Source organism: Typopeltis vanoorti, chromosome 17 (assembly GCF_054136105.1).
Source record: "Typopeltis vanoorti isolate ZY-2024b chromosome 17, IOZ_Tvanoo_1.0, whole genome shotgun sequence".
Taxonomy (NCBI): Eukaryota; Metazoa; Arthropoda; class Arachnida; order Uropygi; family Thelyphonidae; genus Typopeltis; species Typopeltis vanoorti.
Window position 1 is genome coordinate 63,744,918 of NC_143565.1, and position 15,065 is coordinate 63,759,982.

General features: G+C 37.3%; 1 protein-coding gene across 1 annotated transcript in view; it reads right to left on the reverse strand.

The window, feature by feature from the left end:
* LOC150097445 (transmembrane protein 59-like) overlaps nt 1-15,065 on the reverse strand; it is a 99,445-nt gene that overhangs the window by 7,634 nt on the left and 76,746 nt on the right. Inside the window, exon 5 of the mRNA XM_090407199.1 lies at nt 5,297-5,523. Coding sequence (XP_090263325.1) covers nt 5,297-5,523 — 227 coding nt within the window. The remainder of the gene's footprint in view (nt 1-5,296; nt 5,524-15,065) is intronic.

Below are 15,065 nucleotides of genomic sequence, written 5' to 3' on the forward strand. Positions count from 1 at the left end.
GTGGGCAAACTGAATTTTTTTTTTTTAATACTGTGATCGCTGTAGCCATTGGAGAGGAAAGTGTTGTGTATGTGGTCAAGCTCAGTTGTAAGGGCGGTTCCACTTGAACAAAGATTGTGGGCTCTCTTGGTTAATAATGAGAGTTAACTTGGTTAATATTAAGAGTTTTAATAATGCCATATTGTTGAGAGGTGTGGTGGTGGGAGAATTTGTGAATGTATCTGCCTGTGTGCGTAGGTTTTCTATATACAGTGAAGGAAAGTGTACTGTTAGGAAGGCATGTAACTGAGGTGTCTACGAAGTGTAAACAACTGTTTTTTCCTTTTCCATCGTAAACTGGATTCTTGGATGTAGGCTGTTGAGGTGACTGAGAAAGGAATCTAATGTGTCTGGGCTGTGAGGCCAAATGGAGAACACATTATCTACATATCTAAGCCAAATAGAAAGTTTAAGAGGGGCTGAGTTTATGGATCATTTTTCAAAATCCTCCATATAAAAATTGGCAAGGGGGGGTTGAGAAACAGGGGGTGGGAACTCATTGCGGTTCCCTCTATCTGCTTGTAGATTTTGTTCTTCCAAGAAAAATAACCAAAATTGATGGCAAAGGAAAAGAGATCTAAGATGACTGAAGGAAAAATGTTTTCTAAGAGTGTTAAGGTATCAATTAAGGGAATATTGGCAAACAATGAGGAGATGTCAAAGCTTACCAAGCTTACACACGGACCAGGGAGAAAACATCACTATCAACAATAACACAGTCAATGAGACTTTTCTTATTCCTTGCCTCTTCTTTCCATGTGAATTTGTGCATATTTTTATGTTGGAACACGGTGTTAGTAATAACCAGCCAATGTCTTGAGCAGAAATCCAAGGTATTTGCCATTATTATTAGCTTTGCTCTTTTCTCCAAATTTTCCCAAAATATTTTTGTATGTCTGACAATCATTTCCTACTCTGCTATTTAGATCCCCAACAAGGATCAACTTTTCCTTTTTCATTGTATAAGTTGCTTTCTCTAAAGCCTCAAAAAATTCCTCCACTTCTACCTTAGTAGAACCTTCTGTGGGACCATAGGCACAAATAAGTCTCATTTTCCAGTTCCCAATTCTGATATTTCCCACATCACTCTACTTGAGACTGCCTGCCATTCAAGAAGATTAGCCTCGTATTTAGTGTTGAATACTATGGCTACTCCTCCTCCTTTTCCTTGATTGTCATTGCCTGAATATAACATTTTGTATTTATTGCTCAGAAAGATCTCACCAGTTTTTGTCTTTTTTTGTTTCAGACACCCCTGTTGATAGTACCGATCTTTAACTCTGATGATGTTGAGTTGGGGTGTGTTTTCAGATTTGTTCCAGTAGCTGACTTTTTCACTGTTTCTCCTGGTTCCCTGGCGAAAAAAATGGGAGCCTTGTTTAACCGGGCGACACCCCCAGCAGGCATGAAATTCTGTCATGTTGTACCATCATTTTGTATTTTGGTTTAAGCCAATAAGAATACAATTTGGTCAGCTAAATCTCAAATTGCCAGCCCATCTTCGTTCGTTCAGTATCCAGGTAGATACCCAACAGGGTGCACCACAAGAGGGTGAGGATTGGACATTAGGTCAGAAGCCCTGGTCAGTTCTCTGCATTCCTTTAAAGGCTATGTGGAGGTCTCCTCTCAGTTATACAGCTTTGACCCTTAGCATCCCCTTATGCAGATGTTATACTTATAAATAAATCTGGTAGAAGTCTGCAAGATTCCCTGACTAAATTGAATAACTGTTGTAATAGATATGGTATGAAGGTCAGTAATAACAAGGCAAAGACAATGAAAATAGGCAGAAGCATTGAAAATCAACTGCATTGTGAATAGAGAACCCATAGAACAAGTAAAACATTTCCGCTACTTAGGCATGATTTTTAGTGAAGATGGTAAATTAAATATGGAAATAGACAACAGAATCAACAAAGCTGGTATGGTAGGAAGTCAGATGAATAAATTTATATGGAATAAGAGAAATTAGTAAAAATTTTCCTATTGTCTCTGCAAACTTGTGAGCTTCAGGAGGTTGAGGGCTTACCTTTATCAGGTTTATACAGGTAACCTCATATAAAGCAGATGTTAGGCTCTGCAGAAATACCACATTATATAAATCGCATTATTCGAGACTCAGATCACATAGAAAAAGGAGTTATGTTTTGAAATCGTTTTTTTTTAAATTATATAAACAGCAATGACATATCCAACAAAAATATATTTTTATTTAATCCAAGTAATTCATGTAAGTTAAGAAAACAAACTATGAAACAAATACATAGTATAAAATTATACAAATTACAAATTGTACGTAAACTTCATTGCACATAATGCATAAATGTTTTAGGCAAAGTAAAATAAAGTGTATATTTTAATCTTTCATAGCACGAGGATCGGTTAATAAATATTGGTTTTGCATTTAATCACCTTGTACAAAACAGTAGAGTAATTCTATCTTTGAAAACTTTGAATCCAGGAGCTGATCTTTCATTTTTTGAAATATAGGTGCGTTTTTGCATTTCTTTCCAATATAACCCGGAGTCATCCACATTGAATACCTGGTCTGCACTATAAATGTTTATAAACTTTGAGAGCTTTTTGCTTAATAAGATTTTTATCCAAAGGAATTTTCTTTTAAGTGCAATCTTCTATCCAAATCATTAGAGATTTCTCCATTTTTTCCATTAGAATATCACGTACACGACCAACGCACTTTGCACTTACTGTTGACCCAGCAATAACACTTTCCCGGATTTTATGTTCATTTTGTTTGATTGTTCAAAATGTTGATTCATTTAAATTCAAAGTCCTTGCAACTACTCCTGGTTTTTCTCCAATTTTCAGCTGATTCATGATTCTAATTTTTTCTTCGAGAGAAATAAATTTTCTTTTCAATGTTGGTTTTTCGCTTTCATTGCAGTTTGTGGCCACTTTTTACTTACATAAAAAGATATGGCCATCTTTTTATGTAAAAAATAAATTTTTTACATAAAAAAATGCATTACATATTAATAATGTACGTAACTCACTAGAAAAGTGCTCAGCTTGAGATAAACACATAGACCGTGTTTTTATCTAAACTGCATTGTATAAGTACCGTATTGAACAAGGGTTACTACAATTTGTAGACCACGTTGTATAAGTACCACGTTATACGAGGGTTACCTGTATGTATCAACTGATTTTGGGAAGTATGGCCAGTGTCCATCTCTTCCTCTGGAAAAAAAAAAATTAAATATGTCATCTGAGGTGTCAGGATCAGTTAACAGGTTTAATTTATTTCAGAGGATACCCAAGTACTCATTTTTTCTGTGGAGCTGTCTGGTGGTTTATCTTTAAGTGATATCCTTTGCATAATTTTTTTTGACAAGTGGGTTTGCATCGAATGGAACCTGTTTCTGGAATGAGACCAGAGGTCATACGATTTATGCACTCAACAGAGAAGCACTCGTTATCATAAAGTTCAGGTATGGTGAAATTATCAGATGTGTTTGAGATGCTGTTGACATTTTCTTAGTTGCCACCTTTTCAGAGATTTTCAGAATAGGTGTGGTGATAGCTAACTTCTTTTTTACATCCTGATATGATGTATTTTGTTCTGTTTTAATCGTTTGCATTTTTTTTTTTCATCTTTCAACTTCTGACATGCACATGAGTAAGCTGGATGATCTCCTTGACAGGTGACACATTTTAACTTTCTTTGCACAGCAAGATTTGTTATCATGCTCTTTAGTACCACACTGGGCACAGGTGGTAGAGCCACTACAAGCTGTTTGGGTATGCCCATATTTCTGACATTTAAAGCATCTTAGTAGATTAGGAATGAACAGTCTAACAGGATAGTTGAGATATCCTGCTTTTACAGACATTGGAGGCTTAGATGTATTAAAAGTAAGGATGATGTTCCTAGTTGGAATCAGGTGATCATCTCCACATACCAGGATGTGCCTCACACCTGTCATTTTCTGATCTTGAAGCTCTGAACAAGCTCATCATGAACACCATTCTGACATCACTCTTCTATTAGAAAGAACCAAGTGTTTTTTTAAGAGGTGTTACTATGACTGCTATTCCACCCTTTGATGTTGCTCTCAACAGTTTCTCAGAATACTGCTGACATGTTTCCACAAGGACATCACCAGAACATAGTTTCTTAATTTTTAGAGATTCTGCCAGTCCTAAATCCTTCAGAATGAAGAAGGATGACATTTTCCCCATTGGCTTTTTACCTGTTGCATGGATGATCCGAAACACTGATATATTACTGGTACCACATATTTTTTGTTTCTTACTTCTGTTATCAAATGATGTATCTACAGTATCAGTACTTGGTTGGGACTTTGTTAGGGCCAGTGAGATATTCGAGGATGAAGAATTCATGCTCAAGGGCTTTTTTTTGTTCACCACCACAGAGCTACACAAAAGCACTTGTCTATGAGGTGAAAGACTTACTGCAACACCTTTGACCCTTGCAGGTAAACCCACTAGCTGATTGATTCTAGCTGGGCTATCCATCTTGCTGAAACAGTGGCCAAAGTAGTGCAAGACTATTGGGATTCCCCAACACCCCCCCCCCTTTCCCAGATGTCCACGGGTCACATCACACAGCAGCAGGGCATTGGATCCCGGTGATAATAGTCTGAAAGAAAGGATAGTAAAAAGATTTAGAAGTAGAGTGAAAAATACAGGAAGAAAAGCAGAGAAATAAAAGAGGAAGAATGAAAGGGCCAGTACCACCACTGAGAGGTCCCCCTCCATCCACAAACATGTGCACTTATAGGGAGGGATTTTAAGGATGGTAAGGCAGTCGTTATGATTAAGGTTTGGTTGATGAAGTAGGGATTCAACACTTGTCACTTAACATATCTTAGAACATCAAGGAACAGCAAAGATGCTATTCACTCAGCAAAATAAAACACAGTATACCAACCATGCTGATAGAGAGCATATATATATATATTAAGACGGTAATCTTTGCCTACTTTAGCAATCTTAAGAAACATGCACATTAATTAACAAAAATAGTTAATTCAAAAGTAAATTAGCCAGTCTCATATGAGGTCAACAGGATTTTTTCCTGCATAAATTTGGGTTCATCACACTGCAAGGAAGATATACTAGCTAGAAATTACATGCAATGGAGAGATAGTATTAAATATCCTATTGTATCACTAACTAGGTTTCTAAGCCAACTTGCTTGGCCCTAACAGGCCACTCAGCCTAACACTTTGAGAGAAGATTAGATTAATTATGTATGCATTTTTAAACTTACCTGCGGTGCAATATGATGGTGTGGAGCCGTAACTGTAGTTGCGCAACACAGCCAGACAAGGGCTACCACAAGGCCAAAGAGTACAACTACTAGTAACCAACGAGGAAGGCCTGATTGGTGAGAAATACAGTCCATCCAGTCTGGTGGTCTGTCACCTTCCCAAAGTGCTGGAAAGTTTTGTTCACTTGAATGACTTCCAAGATTATTTTGTTCCTCGTTGTTGAATGCTAATAAACAACAGGAGAAAAAAAATGTACATTTTTTTAAAAAAACATTTACATTTCGGTTGTTAAAAATTACACACATTATACACACTAAATAGTGAGCCTGTGTAGCTCAGTGGATGTGACATTTGCACACCACGGGGCTTGACCGCACGAAGGAAGACTTGGTTTCGAATCTAGTCGGCGACGTTCCCGAGTTAGTCGATCTCTGGCACGGGAAAGCAGGTTTTTTTTCCTGGAAACTTGGATTTTTCGTCCTGAAAACTCAAGAAAATCGACCGTAGAACCCACATTATTTCAGACATTAAATACGAGTGTTATGGTTAGGGACCATGAGATGGCGGCACTTGTTGAGCCATCTCTCTTCACTGCTTGCCGCTTAATTAGTGATAGCCTTGGGCCAGCTACCTCTGATTGGGTACCAGTAGAGACTGAACTGCCCACTCAGTCTCCAAAAGTTAGATAAGGCTAAACGGCCTTGCCTACTCACTATATATGGGAATAAAAAGGAGTTAGCCGATTTTTTTTTTGTCCACACTAAATATATACACATTAGGAAATTATACTTAATTATCAAATGCAATAGGCAGAAAAATAAGTTAAATAAAAGATGAAACAATGACTGGCCAAAAATATCTCACTATTCCTTCCTAAATAAAGCAGCATTGACACTGTAGCTTTGGTGCTTCTTCCCCTTTAAGTCAAATACAAAAATTTCTGTTTCACCACTTTTCATAATTAGAGTATGTCCTATGATATCTAGATATCATATCTAGACATCATTTCTAATTACAATCAATTGTTTCATGAAATGGGAAAAAGTTCAGCAGCACTGTTATGTGGCCTTTCCCAACACAAACAAAAATTTTTAACTGGCAAACTAGTCAGAAATATTGCTTTTCACAATGAGCAAAGATATAATTGCCCATCTAAAATCCCTTCATTAATAATTTTTACATAAAATTTTTCATACCTCTTTATGCATAAGAAATAGCAACCTCTCAGACAAACAAGTGCCATTGGGCAAGCACAATTCTGCATCATTAATATTATCAAAATCCCAGAAAATGCAATAGTAAAAGAAGATATTGATCTTGCATTTTTGTAAATTTTCTGAAGTAGCTTAGGCCACATTACAATTGGCTTTAAACAGTTGGTTTGGGGTATCCCAATTTTTAGGCAGATGGCAGGCAATATGTTGTTAGCGTGGTGTTTTTTCTTTGAGTTGGAAAGTACGTTGTACCTGAGAAATCACATTCTTATTTTTATCCATATTTTACTTGAGTATGTTCAAAAAGTTTGTGTATGAAGTATCATGGTGCATACAGGGAGTAGATAACTTCCCATCATGACGTGCATATATAACCATAATGAACAAACCCCCCCACCTTTCTCAGGTTGTATACAGTGCCATGCAGAGGGAGAATCACTTCCCAAAATGATGAAGACTGTTACAAAATAGCACTCTGGTTATGATGATGTCACCTAGTTTGATGACAAAAGACATTTCTCACACATAAGTAATTACAATAATGAATCACCATATTATTATACTCTTAATCTGAGGCAGATCAGATATTTAGTATCAGCAAAAACTTGCTGTAACTATCTCAAATCCAGATATATACAGGGTGTCCCAAAATTCACGCTTTGATTCAAGATTTAAATTTAGCGCCATTTGTGCGGTAAAGTGTTGCCAACGAGAAAAAAAAGACAGCATGACAGCTGACAGTTCAAGGTTATTAAAAATGGAGCGCTACACAAAAGTACAACGCATTTTCATTGTTGAGCAATATTTTAAAAATAATGAGGGTTTGGCAGCTACAGTTTGCAATTTCGTGCAAAATATGGTCGGAATAGCGATTTAACTTCATCAACTGTGAAAAGATTAATTAAAAAATTCAAGGAAACTGGATCAATTAGTGATCTTATACACTCTGGCTGTCCTTCAACAAGTCGTTCAACAGAAAACATCGAAGCAGTTCATGAGAGTGTTGCTGAGAGTCCAGGAACATCAATTCGGCACCAGGGTCTTGAATTGGGCATTTCGAGAAGCTCTCTAGAGCGTATTCTCACAAAAGATTTGCATCTTTATGCTTACAAAGTTCAACTGATTCAAGAACTGAAGCCTACTGACCACACACAGCGAAGAGAGTTCGTTGAATGGATTATGGAACAACAATAAGTGGATGCTTATTTTGCGAACAAGATCATCTTCAGCGATGAGGCTCATTTTCATCTTGACGGCTTCGCTAATCGACAAAATTGTCGCATTTGGGGTTTAGAAAATCTACGCGTGATTGTTGAGAAACAAATGCATCCACAACGTGTCACTGTTTGGTGCGGATTTTGGGCTGGAGGCATCATCGGTCCATTCTTCTTTGAAAATGCAGCTGGTAAGGCAATAACAGTTAATGGTGCTCACTATCGCGACATGATAATCCAGTTTTTTGTGCCTAAATTGCAAAATCTGGATGTGAACGACATGTGGTTTCAACAAGACGGTGCCACATGCCATACAGCCCGAGAAACAGTTCAATTACTGCATGAGTCATTTCCTGGTCGTGTAATTTCCCGTTTTGGTGATCAGAATTGGCTGCCCAGATCATGTGACTTAACGCCGTTGGACTTTTTTCTTTGGGGTTTTTTGAAGTCTAAGGTTTATGCCAACAAGCCCATGACCACCCACGCCTTGAAGGAGGAAATTGAGCGCTGTATCAACGAAATTCAGCCACATTTATGCAAAACGGTCATGGAAAATTTCGACAAAAGAGTGCGTATGTGCCAACAAAGCCGTGGAGGCCATTTACCTGATATGCTATTCCATGCATAACCCTATACTGTATACTTTATGAATCAATAAGAAATTACAATTTTTAATTAAAAACCTAAGTTTTCTATCAAAATTACTTCTTGCGTGAATTTTGGGACACCCTGTAGTAATAACATTATGGTACTGTAGGATATCTACTATTTAGCGATATCAGATTATCTTAGATTTTTAAAACAATATTTTAGTGATGGCTGTTTTTGAAATAAATAAAAAGGAAAGGATAACTCAGGAGATCTCCACGTAGCCTCTAAAAGAATGCGGAGAACCAATCTGGTCTTCTAAATTAATGTCAAATCCTCACCTGCTCATGGTGCACCCTGTTAGGTATCTACCTAGATACTGAACAAATGAGGATGGAAAAATCAGAACTCCATGGTGGACACAGGAAGTTAAAGAGGCAGTGAAAGAAAAGAAGAAAGCATATCAAAAGATCTTGGCAAATAAGTCAGCTTGTGCTCTTAGAGAATACAGAGACAAATGTAAGAAAGCTAAACACATGTGGTGAGGTTGTCTGTAAGGATAGAAAAATCAGAACTCCATGGTGGACACAGGAAGTTAAAGAGGCAGTGAAAGAAAAGAAGAAAGCATATCAAAAGATCTTGGCAAATAAGTCAGCTTGTGCTCTTAGAGAATACAGAGACAAATGTAAGAAAGCTAAACACATGTGGTGAGGTTGTCTGTAAGGATAGAAAAATCAGAACTCCATGGTGGACACAGGAAGTTAAAGAGGCAGTGAAAGAAAAGAAGAAAGCATATCAAAAGATCCTGGCAAATAAGTCAGCTTCTGCACTTAGAGAATACAGAGACAAATGTAAGAAAGCTAAACACCGTGTAAAACTAGCTAAACAAAATCATGGGAGGACTTTGGTACGAACATAGAAACTATATAAAGTTCGGCGATTCCAAGCGTAAGCAAATACCTGGATAGTGCAACACCCTACCCATTTGGTAGTGCAAACTGAGGCAACTCATAGTAAGGGTGGGGCAAGCTCCGATCACTATTCTTGGTATTTACCCATAATGTGAACTTAGCTCCCAGGAGAGTCTGGGTAGTCACCTTCTCTCATAATGTATTACTGTCCTACATTATGAGAGAAGGTCACTACCCAGACCAGTTTCAACCTTTATTGAGATCTCATCAGTGAGTAGGTAGAACTAATTTATAATACCAAGTTTGTAGCGAACAGAACTTACATCCCTTCTATGAGAATTGCCAAGAAGTTGTCCTAATAAATTATTAATTATATGAAGAGCCAAAGGCTTCAATTCGGCGATATGAATTTATTTAAGTTAAGGGATGTTACATCCCATATTGTTTCTTAGCCGAATATAGAAACTATATAAAGTTCGGCGATTCCAAGCGCAAGTAAATACCTGGATAGTGCAACACCCTACCCATTTGGTAGTGCAAACTGAGGCAACTCATAGTAAGGGTGGGGCAAGATCCGATCACTATTCTTGGTATTTACCCATAATGTGAACTTAGCTCCTAGGAGCCGTATTACTGTTCTACATTATGAGAGAAGGTCACTACCCAGACCGGTTTCAACCTTTATTGAGGTCTCATCAGTGAATAGGTAGCCCTAGTTAATAATACCAAGTTTGTAGCGAACAGAACTTACATCTCTTCTATGAGAAGGGATGCAAGTTAATAAGTAAGAGAATTAGTTAATAGAAAATAAATAAATAACGAGAAAGTGGCAAGATATTTTGGAGATTGTTGAAGAAGCTCGGAAATGAAGGAAAGAGTGCTGTAAAAGGAATTACAGATCATAAAGGTGACATGAAAACTGCAGAAAAAGATATCCTTGAACTGAACAGGAATGCAGTTAGGAATACATATCCATACTTGAAGTAGAAAAAGCCATCAAAAGCCTGAAATGTGGAAAGGCAGCAGGAGTAGATAATATTCAACCAGCAATGTTCACGTATGAAGGTATAAAAGTCTTACAGTGGCTGCACTGCACAGTTCAGAAAGCCTGGACAGAGGGACGAATTCCAGATGACTGGAGTAGAGCTCTCATAGTATCCATATATAAAAAGGGAAATAAAACTGAATGTGAGATTTATAGAGTTATTTCTCTACTGAATGTTCCTCGTAAGATATATGCAAATATACTTGAGAAACGGTTGAGAAGAATTGTGCAAGAGAAGCTAGGTCAAGAACAAGCGAGATTCAGGCCAAATACAGGCTGTAAGGATCAGATTTTCACTTTATGACAGACAGTTAAGACAACATGGGAATATACTAAAGATCTGTATTTAAGTTTTGTAGATCTGGAAAAGACATATGACATGGTACCAAGAGAGAAGCTATTCAAAATGCTAGTTATATGGTGTGAATCCGGCATTATATCAAGCAATACTTAGTCTTTATTTGAGTTGTAAGTCAGCAGTTAGAATAGAAGGAAGTATAGGAAGGTCGTTTAATGTTAAATCTGGTGTCAGACAAGGTTGTACATTATCACCTCTGTTACTCATTATCTATATGGATCACATTATGAAGGAAAGTAGTATGAGACCTGATATCAAAATTGGAGATGTTCATCATAGCTCTTTGCTTTATGCAGATGATGTTATACTTCTAAATAAATACGCTACAAGTCTGCAAGATTCCCTGACTAAAGTGAATAAATATTGCGATAGATACAGTATGAAGGTCAGCATTAAAAGACAATGAAAATAGGCAGAAACATTGAAAATCAACTGCATTATGAATAGAGAACCCATAGAAGTAAAACATTTCAGCTACTTAGGCACGATTTTTAGTGAAGATGGTAAATTAAATATAGAAATAGACAACAAAATCAACAAAGCTGGTATGGTAGGAAGTCAACTGAATAAATTTATATAGAATAAGAGAGAAATTAGCAAAAACACCAAATTAGCTGTATACAAGACAGTATTCAAGCCAATTTTAACTTATGGATCTGTGAGCTGGGTCAGAAGTAAAACAGATATGAGAGTCCTGAGAAAGATTAGGGGCATGAACAAATGGCATTAATGCAATATCATATTAAAAACGAGGATATTAGGAAATAACTCGACATTGTCAGCATCCAGGAATGCATTAGCAGAGCTAATCTCAGGTGGTATGGTCACTTAAACAGAATGGGCAAGGAAAGATTACAAAAACAAGTGTTCTCTGCCAGGTTGGCAGGAAAACAACACAGAGGAAGACCAAGATATAGGTGGATTGATACGGTACAAAGTGCCGTAGACACTAGAAATATAAGATCTGATGATGTTGGAGTCTTGACAAGTAACAGACTGATTTCGAGGAAAATTGTAGATAGGAAGTTAATGATGTAAATTTTTTTCATGTAGTACTGTCATATCCTGACACCTCTTGAGGGTACATTGCAGGAATTTGATGATGACATTTCACTAAATGTATAATTATGTATTGTTTCTCATCATCATCAAATTCCTGCTATGTACCCTCAAGGGGTGTACAGGATATGACAGTACTACATGAAAAAATTACATCATTACTAACTTCCTATCTACAATTTTCCTCCAAATCAGTCTGTTACTTGTCAAGACTCCAACATTATCAGATCTTATATTTCTATCGTCTAAGGCACTTTGTACTGTATCAATCCACCTATATCTTGGTCTTGCTCTGGGTCGTTTTCCTGCCAACCTGGCAGAGAACACTTGTTTTGCTAATCTTTCCTCTCCCATTCTATTTAAGTAACCATACCACCTGAGATTAGCTTTGCTAATGCATTCCTGGATGCTGACAATGTCAAGTTCTTTCCTAATATCCTCATTTTTAATATGATATTGCCATCGATGCCATCTGTTCATGCCTCTAATCTTTCTCAGGACTCTCATATCTGCGGTCTCTAGTCTTTGGCCAAGTGTTTTACTTCTGACACAACTCTCAGATCCATAAGTTAAAACTGGTTTGAATACTGTCTTGTATACAGCTAATTTAGTGTTCCGACTAATTTCTCTCTTATTCCATATGAATTTATTCAATTGACTTCCCACCATACCAGCTTTGCAGATTCTGTTGTCTATTTCTATATTTAATTTACCATCTTCAGTAAAAATTGTGCCTAAGTAGCTGAAATGTTTTACTTGTTCCACAGGTTCTCCATTCACAACACAGTTGACATTTTCAATGATTCTGCCTATTTTCATTGTCTTTGTGTTTTTATTGCTGACCTTCATACCATATCTATTACAACAGCTATTCAATTTAGTCAGAGAATCTTGCAGACTTGTAGAAGAGTTATTTAGACATATAACATCATCCGCATAAAGCAAAGAGCTGACATTAACATCTCCAATTTTGATATCAGGTTTAATACCACTTTCTTTCATAATGTGATCCATATAGATAATGAATAACAGAGGGGATAATGTACATCCTTGTCTCACACCAGATTTAACATTAAACCATCTTCCTGTACTTCCTTCAATTCTAACTGCTGACTTACAACTCAAATAAAGACTAAGTATTGCTTGATATAATGCCCCATTGACACCATATAACTGCAGCATATTGAATAGCTTCTCTCTTGTCACCTTGTCATTAAGGGAAGGGCCACTACCCAGACTATAAAGGTCGAAACTAGTCTGGGTAGTGGCCCTTCCCTTAATGCATAACATTATACATATCCGCAAGGAGATGTGTTTTGCATTATAGGAGATACTGAGACAGGAGTGTTGGTAGCTTGCTCCACCTTTGCAACGAGTTGCCCTGGTGTGTACCACTTTACCCCAGTCCTGAAGATACTTTCAGGCGCAAACTTTGTTTGCTCACACTTGGATAAAGGATTAAACTAATTTTATTATACTCTAACCAAGTGAAAAATAAACTTTCAATAAACTCCATAATGTTTGTTGAAAGGTTTGTGGTCTTTAAGTGAACTTAACAGAGCTTGTATAGTCACCATGGGCTTGAAAGCCCCTTTTATATTATCCCACTTGTTCTTCACCAAGCTTCCACTCCACAATTTTCCTTAGCATTTCTCAAGTATGCTTGCATAAATCTTAACAGGGACACTCAGTAGAGAAACATCTCTGTAATTTTCATATTCAGTTTTATTTCCCTTTTTTATAGATAACAGAGCTATCTGAGCTATACTCTAATAATCCAGAATGCCTTTTGAATTATGCAGTGCAACTACTGTAAAACTGTTATGCTCCCATGAGCATTTCTGGCCAAATTTCATCTACTCTAGCTGCCTGCCTTTCACATTTCAGGTTTTTGGTGGCTTTTCTACTTATGGATATGTATTCTTGATTGCATTTCTGTTGGGAGTTTCTACCACCTTACTGACACTGCTTGTTTCATTTAGCAATCTTTCAAAGTAATTACTCCAGACATCAAGAATATCAGTATCTTCAGTTTTCATGTCACCTTTAGCATCTCTGATTCCTTATACAGTGCTCTTTCATAATTTCTAAGCTTTTTCGATAGCCTCCAGAAAATTTACCCATCTTCTTTATATTTATTTTCTATGTTCTTACCAGTCTTCCCATGTACTTCTGTTTAGCTCTTTTACACAGTGCTTTGCTTTCTTACATTTTTCTCTGTATTCTCTAAGAGCACAAGATGATTTGCCAGGAACTTCTGATATTACTTCTTTTCAAGACAATCACGGACATCCATGTGCTAGACAGGATTTGAACCCACAACCTCTTGGCTGGAGAGTGGATACACTAACACTCAGCCAACCAGGCCAGCATGAAATGTGTAGGACATTGAAATTAATGTTTAAATCTAAATCACGACTATTCTCCATGATAATGCTGAATAATTCTATCAAACAATGACAGAACTAGTTTGTTATTGATATTCAATGGCTTTTGGATACAAGGCTCCAACAGAAATACAACCGATAAAAATATCTGAACATTCCCTCATAGTAGTGGACATAGCTCATACAGGTATTAAAAAAAAAAAAAAAACATGGTCTTGCAATTTCTGCCTTGATTAGCTGCTCCGATTAACTGTACATAACGCTTTTTGTGAAGTGGAAACACCTGGTAGCAACGACAACACAATCACAACATGGTAGGCCAGATAAAATCACAGGACAGGGCTGCTGAGTGATAGAGCATGTGGCACAAGAACAATTCCCTATCCTTGGTTGAAACGCCTGTTACTGAGTTATGAAATGCCTGTGCAAGCAACAACTGTTTATCTGGAGCTGAAGCACATGGGCTTCGATAGTCATGCAGCCTTGCACAAGCCTAACATCATCATCAAGAGCAAGTATTGGGTGGATATGATGTATAACTCACTGCATAGGATCTGGAGCAGTGGAAACGTTTTCTGGAGTGTTGAATTATGCTTCACCACTTGGCAGCCCAATGGATGAGTCTGGGTTTGGTAGCTGCCAGAATACTATCTGCCTGAATGTGTTGTACCAAATGTGAAGGTTGGTGGAGGAATTATCAGGTCTGGGGCTGTTTATCATAGTTCAGGCTGGGCCCACCTATTTCCAGTGATTGGAAATCTTAACAATGTGGCCTATAATAACGTTCCAGACAATTCTCTTCTCCCAACTTTATACATGACAATTCCCCCCCCCCCCCCAATCCAGATATGTGCAGAAATAGTTTCATGAAATGGGTGTTGAAAAATTTGACTGGCTTGCACAGAGTCCTAGTCTCAATCCCATCTAGCACCTGTAGGATGAATTCAAATATTGATTGCAAGTCAGGCTGAATGGCTAAAAATCAGTGACAG